At 34.6% G+C, this 23,852-nt stretch overlaps 1 protein-coding gene across 2 annotated transcripts; it reads right to left on the reverse strand.

The window, feature by feature from the left end:
* Positions 1 to 72: 72 nt before the first annotated feature.
* MED23 (mediator complex subunit 23) lies at positions 73 to 19,222 on the reverse strand. 2 transcript variants are annotated; one of them, XM_089728925.1, is made up of 18 exons: positions 18,872 to 19,125; positions 18,645 to 18,671; positions 15,794 to 16,038; positions 15,579 to 15,711; positions 15,302 to 15,484; positions 12,825 to 13,597; positions 12,353 to 12,750; positions 11,122 to 11,296; positions 9,788 to 9,957; positions 8,617 to 8,735; positions 7,193 to 7,380; positions 6,924 to 7,104; positions 6,432 to 6,577; positions 5,965 to 6,188; positions 4,837 to 5,076; positions 3,918 to 4,362; positions 3,439 to 3,645; positions 73 to 3,080 (listed from the first exon to the last, which is right to left on the reverse strand). In XM_089728925.1, the coding sequence occupies exons 1-18, from the start codon at positions 18,992 to 18,994 to the stop codon at positions 2,942 to 2,944; spliced, it is 4,116 nt and encodes a 1,371-aa protein (XP_089585051.1). In that variant the 5' UTR covers positions 18,995 to 19,125; the 3' UTR covers positions 73 to 2,941. The 2 variants fall into 2 exon arrangements, with proteins under 2 accessions (XP_089585051.1, XP_089585055.1); XM_089728929.1 differs by lacking the exon at positions 18,645 to 18,671 and having other exon boundaries at positions 18,872 to 19,222.
* Positions 19,223 to 23,852: the final 4,630 nt, after the last annotated feature.

A 23,852-nucleotide genomic window follows, 5' to 3' on the forward strand; every position in this document is an offset into this window, starting at 1 on the left:
TTATGTTTCCAAACTTTTTCACATGAGCAATAGTACTTTCGATTACTTAAATTTAAATAAAAAATTCTGAAATAAAATATTACCATTTGTACTTTATTTAGACATTCACAAAATGAATTATATAATATAACTGGACTATTAAAATCCATTTAAATGTCAGTGAATAGATTTGTATCTTACATAAAAACCATAGATTATACACTTAATAGATAAAAACTGAAAGTAGTATATACTTCAAAATTTACACAAATGTTTACTGCATTGCAATTAAACACGCACTCATACATAAGATTCATACACACAAATAAATAATAAAAATTTCAAGTTAAAATTACATTGCGATTAGTATATTTTATTTCATGTAATTAAACAAAAGTCAAAACATTTGCAAGTTTGAAATATGGTTTATAACGGGATTGTTACATATCTACTAGCGTTAATATTTTTTTTTTATTGAATCTGTAATATCATCTGTCAATGATGAAGATACAAAATGCTTTATGTTTAGGCTGAACTGTGCCACAACAGTTTAGGGCAACCAACAAATGATATGGTGCCATAATTTATTTTGCGGCTAATAATTTTATTCAATCAAATCAGTCTTTCACAAAAAAAAATTGCGAACCTTACCTACCTATTAATATACCTGTATCATGTTCACTGTAAAAATGTCTATGTTGGTTTTTGTAAAAATATATTTAAAAACAAAGGAAAAATAATAAAAAATTAAAATAAATAAAAACATGACTTGAAGCTAGTCTTTTCTAAGTTTATATTATTATGAAAATGGCAACACAATCCTATTATTCATTTGGAATTGGTTATTTAGTATCTTACGTTTGACACCGGTTCAGTTACGACATAAATGTTTACACCCCCTTATAATTCATACGTAATGTAAAGAAATTAATAGTTAAAAATAATAATCCATCATTCAGATTGCAGAGCGTATCGAAGAAACACATATACATACACATTACCGGCCTTCTGGAGCAATCTATTAAAGAGCAGCTGTTGTTTAATAGCTACTAAAAGTTCCCATCGTAAAGTATTGCACAACTGACAGACTAGTCTGAACTGAATTTAGACTATTAAAATGAAACATGAACATATATATACATTTATCCATTCCTATTACAACAAAATCTACCACTAAAAACATCATAAACTTTTTTCATTATTTCTAACATATTTATAAGAGATTATAGTGTTCGTTGCGAGTACTTAGATGGTCAAGAGTGACTGATGTTATATCATGATCATAACTTAAAGAATATCACAATGTTTAATAACTATTACTTTCACGCTGTGTAACACATTTTTTTCTTATTAACACAATGCGCTCAATGTTCTCTTTTAAATATTGCCTCGTTTATTTGGCTTTATTTTTATTTCCTTTAGCAAATTCATAATAGACATTTACTTAGCTATTATGACTTTCGCTTACAGAAATAATTATTTTAATTGTGATTAAAATTTATTGCAAAATACAGTATTATTTATCCATGTCCATAAATCTTAGTATATGCATAAAAAAAATATAAATTAAAATGAGCCGGGAAATTTTCTTACTTTTCGCTGCTTATTCTTTTCTTTCGCATTTTTTTCTACTGAATGCTTATAACTAAATATCATTTTACACATATTACTTACAGAATAATTCATTAATAGAATAACAGAGTATTTTTTTATTTCGATCATTTAAAACTAGGCATGTATTTTGCTCGACTTACAGTATAACAGTTTTAGTCATTCTACAAAAAATGTATAGTCCTTTATACACATATTACATTTATATATACAATAATAGCCCTGTCACAATACTAAATACTATAATAATTGAATTATTTAATCATAAAGTCAATTCATTCGTCAGAAACCGAGCCATATTTGGCTAAGAATACCTTCTGTAGTGCTATTTATACAATAAAATAAATAATTGAATTTAGCTATTCTACACATACCTACATGATCAGAAAACTATTCGTATCGACAAACGATACACATACATACACCACATAATAAATTCAGACAATTACTTGGCCTATTACAGGTAATAGACCAGATTAAACATTATAAAATTGTACACAAAATTCAAACTTTAGGCCCTGTACATAAAACTGCATCAGTAAACTTTGTAAAAGTAAAAGTACGTCCTAATTCTTAGCAGAAAAATTACAAAATAGGTACCTACAAACTAGAACTACCTAATCATTTCACATTTTATTTTGATATTATCATACCGTTCTAAATGTTGAATATCTTCTTATTTTGAAGTAGTGAAACCCTGCCGAGCATAAATATATGGAAAACACGCATTTCTTAGGGTATACCTGCCTTAACTATCGTACACTGACACACACTGAGAAAACTTTCCATGCAGTAAGAACAAGTATATAAAGTTTCAAATCTTATAAAATCATCAATCTTATAAAAGCGCTAACACATAGATCACGAGCGAACAAGCATACAAACATTATTTTTGGTATTATACAAGTGAAACCCGATCACGCTTCGATGCGACTCAATACTGTGTTGTATGAAAATAGTCTTTCATTAAAACTACTTAAGTGCCATATGTCGAAAGTCGATGGTGACAAAAACTTTCCTTGAATTGCTAACAATAACTCTATCTATCTTCAGATTAAAAGATGCGCAAGCGAATAAAATACGTACAATCAAACATATTTTTTATATCCTAAGAAAATTTAATAATATTATTCCTCTTATAATTTTATTTTCTAGCACTTCAAATATTAAACACTTGAACTATTTATTTAAAATTTTCGATTTAATTAATTTGTTCCCCGTGGCATACGAAAATTTTTTGATAACCCCCGTCGTTTCTCTTTCGTAGAATAACAGTGACATAAACACTGTCAGGCTGGTGTCATTCGGAACTCGAACTAGCACTCGACGGAGGGCTATTATACTCCTTATGCTAGGCGGTGTTAATTTGTTCAACATTCAAGTGCGTGATGAAGCGCAGACGCATCTGCAGCGCCGGTCGCAGTTTACGGATCACGTTTTCCACTTCGTTCTTCAATGTGTCGCCGACGAACATATATTTTATATGATATCTAGAAAGGTGTTGAGGAAATAAGACGAGTTAACCACAAAAAATATTAGTTACTGGCGGTAGGACCTCTTGTGAGTCCCCGCTGGTAGGTACCACCACCCCGCCTGTTTCTGCCGTGAAGCAGTAATGCGTTTCGGTTTGAAGGGTGGGGCAGCCGTTGTAACTATACTTGAGACATTAAAAATGTCTATGGGCTCCAGTAACTACTTAACAATAGGTGGGCTGTGAGCTCGTCCAGCCATCTAAGCAATAAATAAAAAATTAAAAAAATTATCAACACGCATATCGTGTTAAATAATTTAATTCGTTTCATTAATCAAATAATTGGCAATTGATGAGTGATTTTTTGTAAAGGATACAGCAAGTCGCAAATCGGATCCATATATTGAAGATGCGTCTGTGACTTATCGATGTGAGCGAGTAGTTCATACAAAGTTATAGTTATGTCCATCACTGTCCGCGGTAGATCGGAATTAAATCTCTGTAAGAACGGTCCCACCATGTGGCACAAGAAGAGCATTTGTGTTTCCGTGTGTATTTCAACAGCCAGCTTCTCTTTTACGAAACTGAAAGAATAATTATTCATTATTTTGGCGAGTAGTCATCATACAACTACATCAACAACATCAAGATATTTGACAGATGCCTGAATCTAGCTCACGACATTTTCAAGATAAGTTTCCACATATACAATTTCCAAACAAAAACATACGGACCGTCGATTTACCGAGCAATATCATCCGCTCGATGGAAGATCTTCCCAGGGTCGCTTTAAGCCTTCCAAAATTATACTTTAAACATGCAAACAATTCACAAATTTAATACGTTAAATACTCACAGAGGCACTTGCATAATTTGCCCTGCGCCGGCATGGTACCATATGGCATGCGCGCAAGCCAATGTCAAACTATATTTGTTCTCAAGCATCGCGTCACTTGTGGTTGCTAAATTAAACAGCTGGAAAGGCGAATATGGATATGTCCATTCGATCATCTCACTGCTAGTCGTAAGTTCTAAAAGACGTTCGTGCAGAACCGTCCAATACGGGTCCGGCAAAGCCGCCATTATTAAGCCAATAGCGTTGATCCAAAGCTGTAATTTCGTGGTGGGTATTACGACGAAACCTTTTGTGATCACGTCGAGTAAACTGTTTCCCACGTAATTAGGCGCAACTGGTAATGACATCAGCTCGACACAAGTTACGTACAAGGCGTGTGCTGACGGATTTGGGTATTCGTTGAATCTCCAGTCAGTATTTGGAAAGTGAGAATTACCCATCATTGCTGAGATAAAGTTAAGGAATTAAGTATTGTACTATGATAAAAAAAACTTGTCGTTCTCTATGTGTAATACAAAATTTTGCGATATATGTATATATGCGTTTAAGTGTTAAATATGTGTCCAACCCTTTGACTGCCCTGTAGGTCACTGGTTCCCTACGTGGCACACTAAAGTGATTATGTCGATTTCTATTACTAAAGCGCCTGGACTGCCTAACTTTGACTTCTTTTGTTTTCAATGTATGTTTTAGTCTTTTAGAAATATATTAACTCTCAGTATCTTCGGATTCGTCATTCCCAGTCTACTAGGTATTCCGGGGCCTTAGTAACAGTAATCGACATAATTACTTGCTTCATAATATTTACTAATGCACCACGTAGGGAACCGATGACCACTGTGGCAGTATAAGGGTTAAGGAAACAACTAAAATAGTATTTTACTATATTTTTGTTTTGTTGTCTTATGGAAAAGGATACTGTCCACCATTCTATTGACTAAACTCAGATAATAATTAAGATCTGGGACCCACGTAGTGTTATCATACTCCGTGTTGGCCAGAAAATTTTGCAGCGTTTCAGTGGCGGCCCAGCCGGCGGGACGGACATCTTTGAGTGCTCCCAATACTGCTCCCACCAGTTTACGCTTTAGCAACGGTTTATCGCGTAGCTTCTTCTCGTAATAGTGTAGAGTATTGTAAAGGAAGGTTATAGGCCGATCTGAAACATGTTGATTTCAGAATGAGTACCTACTTTGTACCGGTAATCAGCCACATACATGCATTATTCTGCCAATACAATGTTATGATGGTTTGAGAAACATCTTTCGTAACCGCTACTAAATAGCTCCAACTATAGTAGAATTATTTTGTCCGTGCAGTTTGGGTCATAAAAAAACGGAGCGGTGAAGCGAGTATTTCGCTCTCTCTTCCACTCACGAGCCTTATGGCCGGGCATAGTGATGCGCATTATTGTTGTCGATAAGCGTTATCGATAGTGTATTTAGTTTTGTCATTTTGTGGGTTAGTGATAAAAATGAAAGAAAGAATCACTAATCGAACACTTACGCCACATATCGCGGCAGCAAGTTAACGAGTACGGCGGAAATTAACACTTTGTAACTTTTCGGGATTTATTCTTATTTCAATGAAAAATTTTAACAGATTGTTGATAACAACACGTGCAAATATTATTTTGAATAAATTCTGCCGTTTTGATACAAAACAAAGGAGTAGCCAATGTGTCACTAAAGAAATTCAGAGAACGAATGCATAAAAACACATTACTCTTCGACATAATGTACTATAATTTGCAGGTAAGTACAAATGACTCATAACATAACAATGCCTCACCACCCTTCGTATACCACCCCGCCACCGTGTACCTGCCTTCGATGATTCATTCATTTATTTTTATCGATAATGGCGTTGCGCCCGCGCATCATGCTCACCGCCCTAGCTGGGCTATGTTTTATGACCCAAACTGCACCGACAAAATAATTCTACTATAGTATAACATTGTAACGTAACCACAACAATTCGCTGCAATTCTCGTTGTTGTAGCACATTAGATGTAACACAGAATCCAAAGCTGCGATCGATAACTTACCATGAAACTTATACAGATATCCCAAGTGTTCCAATAGCTGTTCTAGATATTTAGCAACTTGATGTATCTCCAGATGCCTATGTACGACTATATCAAAAACAGGAATCAATCTTAAGCAAACGTTACTCAAATACACGGGTATGGGTGCGCCATATGCACCACTCGCTTCTTCTGGTGTGAACTTCTCGGGATATTTCCTTTGAAATGCTAAATGCTTTTCGTACCTGAAACGTATTTTAAACAATAAATAAATAAAATATTCTAAGATCTATTTAATATACGTATGTAAAATTTGTAATAAAATTAGTTTTTCTCGATTTACATATTATTTTTAAAATAAACACAGGCATCGTTTCTAGTCGAAAGTACAAATAACGTAATGGAGTAATATATTATTTACGAGCTATTGTATTGAGACAGAAATTTAGTCTTTGAATTGAAAAAAATATACATATATACATATTTACCAATTATTTTGTTTCCAGTGTTCTGGTGAGTTTTCCTTAACGAAATCTTGAACTCTGTTTCTTAACTCAAAACCATGAAGTAGCAACAGTTGAATGATGTAGAGTGACACTTGACTTTCGTTGCCATCTGGGTTTGGACGGAGTACCTTTAAATGCAAAACATTGCTAAAAAGTGGCATTAAGGTAATATTTATTTTAATCGATAGTTACTTATTACCAAATAATAAAAATATGAATGCCTTCCAAAAATTTATCAATTATTATTAGTATCGCGGCTATTTTTACTTAAAACTAAGAGTGAGCTCCGTGTGAGTCACACATTTTAAACTTCATAAAAGCTATTAAACCAAAATGTGCATTTTACAAACACAGCCAAACGGTCTAGTTGTTCTGAAACAATGCAAATGTAAACAAATTTTTTTTTTTTTTATTTAATTTAAATTTAGTTTCAATTTTGAAAAATAATAAATAGTTAATGTTTTTTTTTCTCACCAAACATAGGACGAGTCTGTCGATTGTAACGATATTGTACTTCCAGATGATGTCGTTGATCGCATCGACGCATTTGTAGATATGAGGACCCCCGGCTGGATCTGTTACTTCAAATACAAGATAATCGCAGAACTTACGCAAATGTGCCGACAAAGCTCTAGCGCCGATGCGTTCTAAAATCCTTTAAAATAAACGTTACTTTTTAATAAAATCATAAATATGTATTATATAATATCACAGTAATTTCAAATATTATTTTTCATTCGTACTTAAAAGCAATAGGGTTGATCCGGTTGGTCTCAAATATCATCTTCCATAATAGGCACAGAAATAGTGGTGTACCCGGAACAGAGAAATGTGATATTATATCGTTGTCGTTCGCCATCGATGTCCATTTGCGGTACTCCTCTTCTACCGATTTTTTCAAGAGCTGTTTATTTTCCTTTTGTGCCGAAATCTGAAATTAAAATTCTTGTTATAATCGATATTTATATATTAATACGTGAAGCAAAAACTTTGTACCGCTTTTTACGAAAATTGCGATGACGGAGGAGTATGAAATTTCTCACACTTATAGAGAATATAGAGAAGGAGTGCACAATGCTTTTTTTTTTAAATAATGCGTAAGATACTTTAAATCAATAAAGAAAACATTACACGCACTACTATGTATTTGACACAACACATACATAAAAATTTACTCTTTGTTTACTGTCAGTTGGGAAACTTTGGGAAAGTCTGTGGTCGAATTGAAAATAGATTAATATTGTGAGTCTTTAATATTATTGATCTATAGTGCAGTTTTGGCGAATACTGTGTTTATATTGTCGAATTATAATAGTGTTTGACAATAGAACCATAATAATGTTTAAACTTATAATTTCAATTAATTATAGTCGAATCTAGACTACTGCGGAGCCACTACAACTGTTATAGTGCAGGCGAGAGCCGTAACGCTCATACACATTCCAACTAAAATTGCAACGAGCGTCAGAGCGTCCATTAAAATAAATGCTGTTTAGCTCGCTATAGGGGAAATTATTGAAATTGAAATTTTTTTGGTAGATATACAGTTTTTTTGGGGACATGAGGAGATGACATCCAAAACAAAGGATTTATTTGGTATTTCTAAGTAGATATGAGAAAAAATCAATGGCACTAAAACGGTTATGTTATCAATTATTTGGAATCAAGAGTAAAATTTGAAGAACGTATCTCGTTTCGACACCTTTCGTTACAAAAGAGAAATAAGAGAGAGAAGAAAGATACAAAGCGATCCTCAACAATACTTGGTAAATGGGGGTGACTTAGAATTGGTGTAGTGACAACACATTAAGTACTTACGTACAAAACAAACGTACCAGATTAGTGGAGATCATTTTAAATGAGCGTCATATTTTTAATCTGCACTGTTGTAATAAATGTTAATTTGAAAAAAAAAACCTTTCCTTGTACCAATCAATACTTATGGCAAGGCTAAAGTCGAGTTTACAATTATTATTTTTAAATCTTTGTATCTTTCGAATATAATTTTTTGTCAAATTAAATTAAGATAACTCATCTCAAAAATGATTCGGGGCGATAATTATTATAAAAACTTCAAGACGAATTAAAATTTGAAATGTTTAATTTGAATGTTTTCAATCAGGGTTATCGAACCTTATGCTTCTAACGTCGAGTACACAATGCAAACCTGATTAAAAAACTCGACAAGAACAGGTGGAAAGCATTGGAGCGTATGCTGCGACCACATGTGAGGAGTGTTGGTCATTATTGTTGTGAGAAGTTCTTTAACTGCTGCCCCATCGCTACCTGCAAAATTTTCAATAATTACATTAGTACAAGACACTAAATTGCATTTACAAAACATTAGTTTTCGATCTTCCTAATACAGTAGTGTGTATAGTAGTTCCTAGTAGTCTAATAACTACTAAAAACTACTACTTTTACACATTATCACTATTAGTAAGATCGAAAAGAAACGTAGCTATCTTAGTGGGGTCAGAATTATTTTTATTCACAATAAATATAATTGTCACTATATAGACTATATTGAAAATATATTAAGACTTTCTAATGTCATGTCATTTCGTGAATAAGACAAAACACTTTTTTTTTACATTCCCCTTAAACTTTAATTTTATTTCATTTATATACTTTTTTATAGCGTAGATGGTTGGACGAGCTCACGGCCCACCTGGTGTTAAGTGGTAACTGGAACCCATAGACATACACAACGTAAATGCCGCCACCCACCGCGAGACATGAATTATAAGGTCTTAGTTTTAACAGTATAACGGCTGCCCCGCCCCTCAAACTGAATAGCATAACTGCTTCATGGTTGAAATAGGCAATGTGGTGGTACCTACCCGTGTGCACTCACAAAACGTCCTACCACCAATAAAACTACCAGTACGCAATTACCAGCACTACTACTACCGCAAAAGAGAGATTATTGTTGTGACATCGCTAACTATGCGAAACAAATTCATTCTCTAAGACGCGTGAGACCCCCCATACGGCATGAATGACTTTTATTTTGAAACTATACAGATTAGATATTATCTCAGGGTAAGTACTATACAGTGTATTTAGTCTTAACCTTGACTTTCCTAATACTTTCTTCTGCGTTGTAATTTGTTTCGTAAGCTTTATCTATCAGTAATTTTAAACTAAAAATCTTGTAGGTACTTTGTTTTAGTGTAGTGTTCTTTATTTTTACATACATACATCCATAATGTAAATACGAAAGTAAATATAGGCAGTATACAAGTACAACATTTGCCTAAAAGTTAAAAGTTTGTTTATTTTGGGAATATTTCTCTCCATGGATGCAATGCAAAAGTTAAAAAAGGAACACTCACCAGCGCCCGCCATGTGGATTCCTCGAGCGAGAGTCAATACTAATACTCTGTTAAGTTCTTCACTCTCGGACGATACAAGCGACTTCGGCTCCGATACGACACGAGACATCTGTAGCTGAACGCCAGAGCTACCGAGGCTCGTTATAAGGCGAAGAGCAGTGCTTTCGAAACTGAAAAATTATTTATTATGAACATTAAAAATACGCGTTAAACTATCACCGGTTTGCGGTCAAAATTGAAATTTATATATTAATATATTATTATAGTGGTTTTTACGGATGTTCCGTTATAACTACTGAACCATGCATCCGATTGACTTGAAACTTGGTATCCATGTAGTAAATATATGTACTTAATGGATAGGCTAATATTTATATGAGTGTTGGACTCCCTACACCAGTTGCGGGGGCGTTAATGATGAGAATCTTTGTGGGGGTGAGAAATAATAATGTTAATTTTAAATGCCCAGCGAAGCGGACGGGTACAGCTAGTTATATAATAAATCTAATAAAATTATTGTCGATTAACTTTTAAAGGCCCGTAACCAAAAACTGTATCTCTGACATATCAAAGAGTTACTCATTTTTAAAAACAAAGTTTCTTTTTCGTTGAAAATCAATGTTTAAATTATATCATAGACCTAAAGAATGGAATTTTATGTCGTTAGTGAGTGAGAAATGCGTTTCTAAAGTCGTCAGTGTTACCACCCAATTACTTAACATTTCATCTACTATTAACTGGAGAATCTTGATCGTTTTAAAATAACACGACTGTACTTAGCGAAATTTCACACGACACTCACATTATCTAGTTTATTAGTATTAGCGTTTTCTAAATTTTTGTTATTCACCTTTGCAGCTTTTTAACCAAAACATACATGGCCATGCAGTGTCATTATGTTTAAAGCAATAGATGGATAAACCGATCCAGGATCTATCTGGTGTTAAGCGCTTATCGTACTCTGTAAACTGTGAACGAAGTGAATATAATTCACATAGAAACATGTGATATAAATCACCACATTTACCCTACTCTTCATATCGGAGGACACAAACGCTTTACGGTAGAAATAAGTAAGATGGTACTTCCACTAGAACGAGCAAAAAACCCTCAACCAATAAAAAAAATTAATGTTGATTCCGATTCTTCGCCACAAACTATTTTAATAAAGCCACACTGCACATCTTATCTTGATTGCCTTTAAAAAAATATCAATATTTTCTGTCTAATTTTAATTTTATATTTTTAGTAAATATCAGACATCTTAGTTGTGGGTAACAAATGACGCGGAATTAAAAAGTATGAATAATTGTTACGAAAAAGATGATACATACCACAGTTGCAATTGCGTCTGGTTAGCTTGAGGGTAGGCTGCTAAAGAATGTATGTTTGATAATAATTGCACTCTGTAATGTGGTTGAACATGATGTATCCGATAAGAAAACATGTCTAATAGATCATGTAGTATACCCCACGCATGAGATTTGAACACGTTAGGCAAAAGTTGATCTACAAAAGAATACAAAAGTGTTCGTTTATTCATTTATGACATCTGAGACCTATTCTATTCTATCAGCCCATGGACGTCCACTGCTGGACATAGGCCTCCCCCAAGCCTCGCCACAAAGACAAATCTGAGACCATTACCATTTAATTAAAAGATAAGGAGGCTATAAGAACGATTTCCTCGAGCTAAGACTTCAAACATTCTCATGTATGATTACCTACACACAGCATGTCATCTTTATTTATACAGAAGATTACATTATTAAAGTAAATTACCTAACAATATATAATTATGTCGCTACAGATTAAAATACCAATCAGATTCATAATATTTATCACATTTCTTACAACGTAATGATTTGACTGCTAAATTGTGCTTCAAACACTGAAATTGTTTTTTTTATGATTGAAGGATTGCTCGTGACCCGGGGGCTTTTCCAGTTTCACCAGGACAGGTGGGCGAGTAAAGAGGAGTGGGATTTGCTAACAGCTGCCCGAGCGCCTCCGAAGGAGACCTAACAACTCAAGAGTAGCTGCTTCGCAAATGAATCTACTATCGGATCGGAATTGCGATCCGCTGAGAAGGTCCAGCGAGAAACTCAGCGAGCTGATGCATGGGTTAGGTTGCACGGCGAACTCTTTGTCGAGTTCGACGAGTACGGTTACCGGGGTCCCTAAGCCTGCTCCTAGTGTTAGAGCTGAAGGCGATTAATGCAAAGTCTGAAATTGTATCATTCATACTTGCCTTATATTGAAATTGTTGCCCACTAGATTTGTCGTGACGTTTCGATGAACCTCATTTTCGTGAAAGTGGCAAAAACGTAAAAGAATAAGAGATATCATCTTGTTTGTTAACAAATTCTACTTAAGAGCAACGTTTGTATTCTTTGAAATCGATCATTTATATTTAAATCTACAGTGTGGGTAAAATAATGAAATCGAACATATGATTCCATGAGTATAGAATTGAAACATTGTCAATAGGTGGTACGTTTTCAACTTTCGTCTTCAACCTATAATGATAGATATTTATAGAATAAATAGACAAAATAAACTTACTAATAAACCCTTTAATTCCCAGAGATTCTATTTCAGTATACACCAACAGTCGGCTATACGTTTCGACAAGTGCCGGAGACATCATATTGTTACCAGGAATGTTTGTTTTATTCTGTGCTAATTTCGCGACATGGGTCACTATGGAGTGAATAAGAGACATTTTACAATGCAAAGTCAAACTGTCCAGGATGCACATCGACAATGGTACGGTGGGCAAGGGAGCGGTTGTGCTCCCGTTGGGCAATGGTTTCTGATTTCCAAATAAGGTTTCGATTATTATTCCCATAGGTCGCGCATAATATTCTTGATTCGTTGAATATGCATTACAGAGCAACGCAATGCGATAGTCAGAGCCCAAAGTCGGGATATTATTTGATGTCATAAGATGCTGGAGAAAGCTGAAATTTTTATAATCAATATTTATGTATCAAAGTTTTCTCTGTATGCTGCATTTTAATTATTAAGTACTTACTCGTATTGCACTTTTAAGTTTGGCGGCATTGTCATAGTTTTGTGTTCAGTCTCCGCCTTTTTTAAAAGATGCATCCATATACATACAACCGCCATTTGGTGAGTACAATGTGCTTTGGAATAATCTGGTACCGGTAGCGGATCTTTTTCAGGATACAATAATTCGTGTAATTTAATTATGGGTATAAAATTCGAAAGTGGATGCCGCTGGATGCTTCCAGATATGAATTGTAATAGAACCCACATAAGATGATCTCGGCCTTTCTTCATGTCATGACCGACAAGTTTATTGTGTAAGCCCATAACAATGTTGGGGAAAGAAGCGAATCCAATCAATATTAAGTAAATAACTTGTGACGATAGATGCAACCAACACCAATGTGTTGGTGACATTTCATCTTCATCATTTTCCTGTTCACTTTTTTCCATAGGCAATATCATCAGTTCTACTAGTTGATCTTCAAGGGCAATACATTGCTGTTTGTGTTGTTTTTGGAGACCAAGCATTGAACACATCATGTCTCTGGAGTAAGGCTGCTGTAAGACGTGCCTTATTAATCCTATTTGTGGTTTTAACAGTTCATCATCATAGGGCAGGTTGCCTTTTAAAGAAAACTTCAGAGTAGTGGGATCTAAACGCCATGGATTCACTAAATGATCAGCAAATCCAGAAAACTCGACAACAGGGAGCATATTAGAATGACCGATTATCGAAACCATTTGAGCGCAAGGCTTAGTACTCTCAACAAAACTAGTCAACAGTTTTGCTAATTGCTGAAAAAAAATACAGCTTTATTAAAGTTAAAGTATACAAATGTTTAACTGGCTTACGTTTTTATTGTATTACTAGCTGACCCGGCAGACTTCGTAGTGCCTGAATCGATAAATATAGACCTAAACTTTTGTATAAAATAAACTTAAAACAAACAAAAAGAATCCGTCCGACGCTACGGGGGACACATCAAAGGAAAACCAAAATTGTTATTTTTATTTAATTCCGAGCATTTTCATATTTATCTACCTTTTAAACCTTCTGCGAACTTCCACAAATAATTCAAGACAAAAATTAGCCAAATCGGTCCTGCCGTTCTCGAGTTTTAGCGAGACTAACGAACAGCAATTCATTTTTATATATGTAGGTAGAAAGATAGATAGATGTTGAGCTAGATTCCAGAATTATAAGGTTATTACACTTGACTGAATTCAGACGATACTGAATTCAGTAGCAAGGATGGTTTCTAACTGACTGAATCATTTAGAAGCCTAATTAGAAACGCATTTAGGAAGGTGTAATCGATTTAGTTACTTGAATGGCCTCAGTCGGCCCATAGCTCTCCGTGCGTGAGGACGTTTTAGTTTGTTTTTTGCTTCCGAATAAAAAGTATTAATTTCGGTCGCCTTTATTTAATGTGCCAGACATTTATAAATAACCCGACATGTTTCAGGGATAGTTTTTGTCATCAGGGGTTGGGATATTGAAGAACTAAATTTTAACTCTTGATACGAATTTCCTGTTGCAAGGAATCTTAATGTTACAACCAATCTTTCTTTTGGACTTATACGTAGAATTAGATATGTAATAGTTATATAATAGATATATAATAGACTATCGTAGGATAGTATCCTGTTTTTGAATAAACGGTGTCACAAGGTTTAATATTAGGTCAAACGAGATCGAATCCATTTATAGATAATTTCTGAAGTCTGCTGGTTCTAAATCACTCATAATGTTCATATTTGCTAACATTCCGCACAGCAATAAATATTTCTTCACCGATATTCTTGTTTTTATTTTTTTTGATTTTGAGAAATTGAAACAAAACACAAAAATAAAAAAAAAAAACCAAAAAAGTTGTTGTTGTTTAACAATACTGGGGCCATCCTCTTAGGCACACGACACGTCTTACTTCGTCGCGTTTCAACTGAAAATTGATTCAGTAACTGAATTTAGAACAGTGTAATCAGAAGCTTCTAAATTTGCTTCTCAATTCAGACGACTAAATTCAGCCAAATGTAATAAGCCTTTAGAAACATACAAAATTATAGTCTGCCTGGTTATTGATCAAAAGACGCGGCGTACTTTCTACCTGGCTTCCTCAAGCTGCTACTACTACTCTTTGTATTTACTAGTCTTTAGTAGTGGTTGTACACTTCCCTTTGCTGGCTCAAGCAACTAGGCTCAATATTAACAAGTTCTACGCCATTTATGAGTGTAATTTGCATTGCATTGAGGCCACGCACGGGTCGATCAATATCCAATTTATTCTAGTCTCGAAGGGGCCATTCGTTCCGAAAAATTGGACAAGTATTATACAAAATAATTAAGACATCAACTTCATGTCTCAAGGTGAGTGGCGACATTCACGTTCGGTTTCAGTGCTGCGATTACCACTTAATCTACATATATTTAATGTAGTCTTCGGAATATAATAAATTTAACATTTATTCATTATATAAGTGATAAGGTAAAATACAAACCCAATGTGGCCAATGGTTGTTATCAGGATAATCTTTTTGAATTTCGGTAACAATAAAATATGCAGGTAACAAGGATGCATTGCGATCAAAAATATATTCAATCACGTTGTATAACGCTTTTAACTGGGGCATTGTACTCGAATTCAAACTAACGGGTAATGAAAGAGCTTTCTCGCGACATCCCTGTAAAAAAATTGCGTTGTACATTATTATTAGGGCCATTAACTATGTATGTATAATACTTCTTACTCCTAAATAATTAATATAAAATATAAACCTTCATAATTTCTCGAACGCCTTTGTAATCAACGCCTCCTATTATTCTTCTAATTAAACTAAAGCATTCGATCCAAAAGTCAGCATTCTGATATATAAGTTTTTCGTTGGTCAAAATACAATCACACAACATCCTGAAACAACAGTTAATAAAGGTAATGACTGATATAAAATTCAGTATTTTTTCTCAAATTAGTAAACTAAATTAAATCATACCGTGCTTGAAGGATATTTGTATTCACCAAATTCTCCAACAATGTGAGCAATTGCTTCATTTTGTATTTGTTTGTCAAGACTGCAGTCAAAGTAAGATATTGACGGATAGAGGACTCTTGGAGATCGGGATTGAGAGTTGTCAAGATACTGCATAGCTTCTTTTGATACATTGAAAGTCTCTCATTTTCTTGTTCAGGTTTGTGAACCAGGAAACTACTAAAAGCTTCCTCTACTGCCTCAACTTTCTGTGAATTATTTACAAGCTGTATATTTTATATTTTAACAAATTTGAAACACAATGACACATTACACACAATAACATTACACATATAAAACTAAGCTTAAGGAAGACTTAAGACAATTTGCTAAACAGGTAGGTCTGAAAAATTATTTTCAATGCAATGATACAAATAAGTAGGCCACAGAGATAAATAAACCTGTTTAATGTGACTTCGCAATTTCAAAGGCTCTCAGCTTTTCTTAGAGATGATTTTTAGAGCAGTATGGTGCAATAACTAGTTCATTTAGTTAAAAAATTAAGTTGTTCAAAAGTTAAAACTAGACAGACAAGTAAAATGCAGTAACTTATCGATGGCAGGCCTGTCACTAATTCTTTGATGGTAATTGATTGAAGAAAATCAGTACTACTATAATCTACAATTGTTTCACATTAATTTAATAATTGATATGCAAAAAGGATGCTTTTTGCTTAACATAAACATAAAACGGATATTGAAAATTCTTTAAAGTAATGAAAATGTTTGTACTTTTATGGATTAATCTCGTATTAACTCTTTGGGACGTTTCGAAAAATTTACAAATTTCGTGGTCACACAGACAACTGAGAACTAATATAATTTTATGTTACGTTCTACTACCACAACACCAGACACTAGAGCGTTTCAACAACTTTCTATGACTATCGTAGTACATTCTTGGCAGCTGAGAGAACTATCTCCATGACTAAGAGATAAACATCCACCCTTGAAATAAGTTATAATATCAAGTTTATTCTATATCACCAGAGTGGATGTAATTTCCTCCATATTGACACCCAAAAGCCTCTAATCATCAGAAGCAGGGACATTAGAGGGGCTAGTATCTGAGATGGTAGTAGAACACATGTGTCCCAAATCACCAAGTCACATACAGCTGATATTGATCTTAAACCCCTTTTCCAATTTCATTATATGGAAGTGTATTATTTTTTCCACTGTTATTCTATAAATTCACAACTCCAGTGATTATGTATGTTAATATGTAATATAACATAATTAAAATGTCTATAAAGGCTATTTTCACTTAGGACACAACAATGGAGAAATGAGCGCTTTAGTTACTGTAATTTATTTCCATTTCTGTCTTTTGAGCATATAGGAGTAACTTTAATTGTTGCCAATCTCTAATAATGTAGGGGACACAGTATGAGAAGAAATTATAATGCCCAGACGCAAATTTCTTAATCACACTTCTAAAATAATTGAAAATTGTTGGTAAATGAAAGGACCCAAAATTGACTTAAATTATGACCAGCAATTTTAATGTTTGAATTTGATAACCGTAAGAATGAAAATAGGTAATTTATTTATGTATTTATATAATCTATTTATGTGTTTGGTAAATTTATCTATTTATGTATTTATAATAGTTACTTAATACTGTTTGTAAAATATTGTTACATTCTTTATTGATTTACAGTTTTTATTAGTAAAAAGCGGCAAGTTTTGAGACAAGACAAGTACTGTTTAAATAAATGTGCAGATAACTGTAAACAATATATATAAAACTAAGTTAGATGATTTTTGTTACCAATTAAGGAAACAGCAAATATATTTGAATTTTTTTACTGCTGAATTAAAATAATTGACTTTTTTAAATTTATGTTATTTTATGAAGGTTAACAAGGATGATCACTAATTTAGAATTGTTTACATTTTTCAGTACTTTTATGAAAACGGTATACAACACTTACATAACACAAACATATACATCAATTATAAGCACATAAAATATTTCAAGAACATCAGAGGTTTCAAGAATATACAAATTTGCAAAAACGAAAATGTGTTCATAATGCAAATTATGCTTAAATATTAATTAAGACTAAAAATTCTAAACTGAGTAATTTAAAAAAGCTATTTTAATATTCTCATTCATTGTTTTTTTATTGTAAGAAGTTTAGAAAAGATTTTCAAACAGCATTTTAAATATTATTTCAATATACTGAATGTACTATTAATATGTTTTATTTAATATTGCTGCCAATTCACAGTTTGGTTTTCTGAGACTGCAAATTTTATTTATCAATAGTTTTATACTTTAAGATGTCTTAGTTGATTAAAAAACAAGGTTTCTAGTTTAATCCCTTTACAAATTTTATCATTTGCTACAGTGCTATGTACAATTTACATTCTGTGATAAATCTAGCCCATCGGTCAGTTTAATTCATAATAAAACAAATATTTGAGATATTAATTTATCTTAAAAACTTACTCAGCTGAAACAAATGCATAAGGTTAACTTGGCAACAGTAAAATAGAGTTGACAATTCCATAGTTTTAATGAAATTTGAAATATTCTGTTATTTTCATAACATAATTGCTTTTTTATTCATTTGATACTTAGTCCTTACGTTCCATGTTAGACTAAATTTATTACACATTGTAAACACGCTAGATGCTTTAAACCTAAACATAAATGAAGCAATCAACCTTCACATCAAGCCAGCTACATACAATAAGCACGTGGACACAAATATTAATAAACGCAGAACAGTACATATTCAGCGCGTAATGAATGAGATGAAATTAATTTTTATTCATAAAACCTCTGATCTCGAAGTACAACTTACCATCAGCTCATGAGTCCATGTTTGCAACTAAGAAACAAGTTCGATTATTTGTAGGTTTTATTCATGAAAAACAAACAATAGTAAACAACATTTTGTTCATAATTAATGTAGATGATCATGTGAGTAATTTTTTTGTCAGTACCTATTATTTTCACAGATACAGGGCACAGTAGAACGTTTACCTTTATATTTACTAATATATTATTAACCAAGAAAAATATATTTACCAATATTTCGTTCACTATGTTGGCGACTTGCGAATCGGCCATTTCCGTGATTATATTTTCCTCGAACATGCGCTTGGATTGACGGTCACCTTTATACAAAAAACTAGCTAAGCACTGGAGCATCCAAACTACGCTTTCAACAAAACACCGAAAGGTTACAAAGTCGGTACATGTCTTTCAGAATAATAATTATGTATAAGATCTTTGACGGAAGAAGTTAACTCAAGAAAGAAATTTTAATTACAAATGCAGCTGTTAGGAATTAAGTTCTTCTTAAATTTACATGCCAACGATAACAAGTAAAAACTGGGATGCCTAGACCATCACTACGCGAAATTTAATAAATGACTAAATGCATTGAATAATCTATGCAAAAATGTGAACAATAAAGTTTGAAATGGACTTTTTGGCGGGAACGCGAGGAGTGAAGTTGTGTGATTTGTTTTATTTTGTCTATTTAGTGTTTCTTCGGGTTTAAATGTGTAATAATGATGGTTTATTAACTGTTTAATATCTGTGAAAGTGCACAAATGTGGGAAAATGAAACAAAGCCGCTAAACGTTACTTCTTGGGATCATCCAAAAAGTCCACTGAAAAAATCTCAGTAAATTAGCACCATTTTACTGAGATAATATTTCATCCCATATCATCTCATCTCACTTCATTTGATTTCATCCCAGTTGATTAATGTCTCAAACAAATAATCTTCATTTCATTTCATTATTTTTCATAAAAATAAGAATTCAATATAAAAATTAAAATAAGACATGACTTAAAGGTCTTAGTCACCAGGTCATAAAATCCCTTAAAAAAAAGTTTGAACTTTACTCTTTGTATGAAATCATTCCCGGCTTACACTATTCCAGTCCAGTGATCGAATCCAGCACTGGATTGCTTACTGGAAAAATGTAAACTGGCACTGGAATGCACTGAATCCAGTTAGCATTCAGTCCAGTAACTAGATTGGCGGTCTACTTTTGAATTCAGTGCGACCAATCCAGTGCCATTCCAGTGCTGACACAATAAGCACGTGTTGGTTGTTTTTGCGGATTACTGGGGCGAAGAAATGACTTAAAAATGGTGAAGAAATTATCTGACGATCAAATTTTAAAGCTTCTTATTTTATACGGAGAAAATCCTTGTTTATAGCACATATCATCAAAAGATTATTTAATAAATATATTACACATATGTCGGTGCAACGTCACTATTTAGTTGACTTAAATAGTATTTTTTTCTTTCTTTCTGGCTTTTGTTACTTAGATTTAAATACAAATTTGCCAACGTCGGGTAGTGGAGGTATCAACATAATTATGCTAAGACATTTACATTACATTTACATGCATGAACTGAAAATAGTTACTTATTTAGTTTAATTTTTTTTGCATTAAACAGTTAGTAGGAACTACAATTTTATACTATTAGCGTTTATGAAAGATCCAAGCAAGTAGACTACCGTTTTAGTGGAGAAAGTTAATAGGAAGTTCATGTTGATGGGGAGGGGGATTATGTTTGTTGATAAAGTATATAGAGGATCACACTTATTGTTAAGGATACAGTTGAAGAATATATGATCCACAGTACCTTCCTCGGATTCACAGTTGCATATTGCTGTATTTCTTAGTTTGAATTTGAACAGTTGAACAGGCGAGTAAACGTGACCCAGTTGCATTCTGATAAGAATGCTAGTGGTACTTTTGTCAAGATTTCTGTACTTAAAAAACCCTATTAAAAATAGTTAAAGTTAAATGTTTAATTCATAATACGCATGTCAACAATCACATGTCGAGGGACTTACGTGAGGACACAGCGCATAAAAATATTGGCCAGAATACTTTTGGATCTGTGAATGAATTTGTATATCTTGGTTCTCTGATAACGAATAATAATAATATAACAGCAGAAATAGTTAAGAGAATACTGTCGGCGAATAAATGCTACTTCGGCCTGCTTAAATATTTCTGTTCCAAAATTCTGTCACGAAATATCAAATTTCTTTTATACAAAACCCTACTGAGACCCATTCTTATTTATGGCTTAGAGAAATAGGTACTCAACAAAAAGGATGAGAAACGTCTACTTGTGTTCGAGCGTAAGATTCTAAGACGGATATTCGGAGCTGTGCAGGAAAACGAGATATGGAGGACGCGCTATAACCACGAGTTGTATGATGTTTACAAAGATCCTAACATCATAACAACTATAAAGATTGGACGCCTACGATAGGCAGGACATTTGGTTCGAATGGAGAGTACCAGAATGCCGAGACAATTGCTCTATGGTAAACCAGAGGGCCGCAGAAGTCGTGGCAGACCCAAACTCCGATGGTTGGATGGCGTGGAGCGCGACCTCAAAAATATCGGCGTCAAGAATTGGAAGGAGAAAGCCCTGAACAGAGCAGTCTGGAGAGACATACTGGACCAGGCTATGGCCCACCCTGGGCTGTAACGCCTAAGATGATGATGATGATGATGATGATGTCAACAAAGACAACAACTGTTTGAGACGGTATTCAAGAGAATTCATGACTAAGCTACCCCCATTTTCTATTATAAATACGAGTGACTATTGTCGCACAAAATACACCCACCTGCTAGTTAAGGTTATGCTGAAGTGGTCTCTCAAGAACATTAGATTAGGTAGGAAAAACAAAGCACAACATTCCGACTCGAGCAGCCAACTGAGGCAGACCTCTCTGTTGTTACCGTTGTGCACTCGAAATGTAATAAACGGAATTTATTGGAAAAGTGAGTCTTAATTACTGTCACTATGGAAGGCAATAATAACAATGAATAGAATGGCGTTAGCAATGCTAACATCATCATTTTAAAAACACCATGGAACCAGCCTTTTTTTTTTTTTTTTTTTCCGGATCGAGGGCCGAACCTCCTACGAGGTCCCCGCGCAAAAGGGGCGCGCGGGGTATGTGAGACTCTACGATCTGCATGGTGTTGTGAGCAGACCGCGGGCCCAAGGATTTTAGGGCCCACCCACTAAACGACTCCCCTGCACTCTTACACCCGACGTCCGATCCCCTCCGAGGTCAGAACCCGGATGAGGTAGGGGGGCTACCGCGGTCAACACTACAACCAGACGGCGCGGTTCACCCCAAGGACGCCCAGCCGACTGAGCCTTCGAGGCGAATCGAAGGCTCTGAAACGTCGGCCGTCTCGGTACGGCAGCCCGTCGGGCCGCCCGGACGGTGCCGCTGGTGTCCCGGAATACCCCGCTGGACCAGAACCAGCCTGCCGGGTCGGGACGCGATACACCGTCGACCGGTCGCTCTATTTACTCCACGGCAGCGCGCTAGAGTGCTGGTAGCGCGCCGCGCGGCCTCACCCCCTCAGGTCGCCCCTTGACCTTCACCGGGGGGAGGCCGCTACCTACAGGGGCCGGGACGTACGGGCGTATTCCCGCCTCCGGCCCCCGGCTCGACGGCGACGGATCGGTGCGGAAAGGGAAGAGCTCTTCCCTTTTTTTCCCTTTTTCCCATGGAACCAGCCTAGCCGTCTCTCCGTCATATATATTAAATATATTTAATAATATAGATTTATTAGTTCCTTATCAACCTTAGTTTTTTTTTCTACCTAAGCTGATGGTCTAGTAGAGAGACCGTATCAGCATAACCCTATCTAGTTGGTGAGCTCACGAGGCTCAAGCCCAATGACGTTACTAACACGAGTCCTAGTCGTGCTTCGCAGAATCTACCACGGGATCGTAAATGCGACCTAATGTTCCGGCGAGAATTGTTCATACTTCAATGACTTCTAAATAACTGGAATAATGTAGACGTTACAGAGCTACAAAGCTGGGCTGGATTCTCGCTGGACTGGAATAATGTAAACTGGGCATAAGCAAGTTAGAATCACAGACTACCACATGAAGTTATTAAACGAAGTAAGCTATAGATTAAAGTTTGTACACCAGTCAACATTTCCATAGGGCTCGCTGAATTTGGCCTCCTTTTTTTTAAATTTTCGGTTTTTATTTAATTTTATTTATTTGTTCGTTGTTTGTTCGTTAATGTTCGAGTGTAAAAATTGTTTGTTCGTCTTTTATTTATTCATAATTAATTAAACAAATGATCACCCTTAAGTGGGCCCCTCTTACTAGGTATCTTTATTTTTATCGCTCAGATTAATTAATTTTGATCAATTACCGTTTGTTCGACGACTATTGGTGATTGTTCGATCATAAAAACAATTAAATTCCCAATTGTTAATTATTTTATATCTAATCCAAGCCATCACCTAAGCCTTGTAATATCAATCAAGATACTTCTCGATAATAATAATTAAGATAGACGTAAATAAATATATTTTTCTCCTACCTACACCGAAAGTTCGGTTTTCGTCCCGCTGTACAGGGAAGAAAGTGTAACTTTTTCTTCCTGGGTACAAGTGCGCATGCGCGTTAGTGTCTACGTCTGCTCTCACGCACTAATTCTTTGCCATTGTTGTGCTCGGGTAGTTTGCAATATTGTGTTTAGTGTAAAAGTGAAATAAACAAAAGGCAATAAAATTTAATAGTGAAGTATTAAGCAAAGGTGAGTTCATCAGACAGTTCTTATTAAATTAGTAGTAGTTTATTTAAAAATAAAAAAACAGTTAAATAGTTTTTTTTATGAGTACGGGGGCTCGCGCCCTCTACCCCCGGCCAGGGCTTCATCTCTGGACCCCGGCTCGGTACTCCACGAACTTTTGGGCTGGTAGGAGAAAAAATAGTATGTGCACCGCGGGAGAAAAGTTGGACATTTCTCCCTTGGTGCACAATGTACTATTTTGAAATAAAATCTTGCTTAGAGAATATATATATATATATATATATATACTAAGTTTATTCTTCCATATTAAATGAATTTCTACTAAATGTCCATGCAATATATTTCTTGAACTTATAAATAATTATCATTTCAACAAAAACAGATTTTGTGTGTGTAATAAGAGAAAACCTTTACTGAATATAAGGTTTTAATAAAATT

This window comes from Bombyx mandarina, chromosome 01 (genome assembly GCF_030267445.1).
Source record: "Bombyx mandarina strain Sakado chromosome 01, ASM3026744v2".
Taxonomy (NCBI): Eukaryota; Metazoa; Arthropoda; class Insecta; order Lepidoptera; family Bombycidae; genus Bombyx; species Bombyx mandarina.

Coding starts and splice junctions, on each gene's coding strand:
- MED23 (XM_089728925.1), bottom strand. CDS start 18,994: ATGCTCCAGTGCTTAGCTAGTTTTTTGTATAAAGGTGACCGTCAATCC. Junction 9,958..11,121: donor CAGACGCAATTGCAACTGTG/GTATGTATCATC, acceptor ATAATTTTTCAG/TTTCGAAAGCACTGCTCTTC. Junction 6,578..6,923: donor ACAGACTCGTCCTATGTTTG/GTGAGAAAAAAA, acceptor TTGCATTTAAAG/GTACTCCGTCCAAACCCAGA.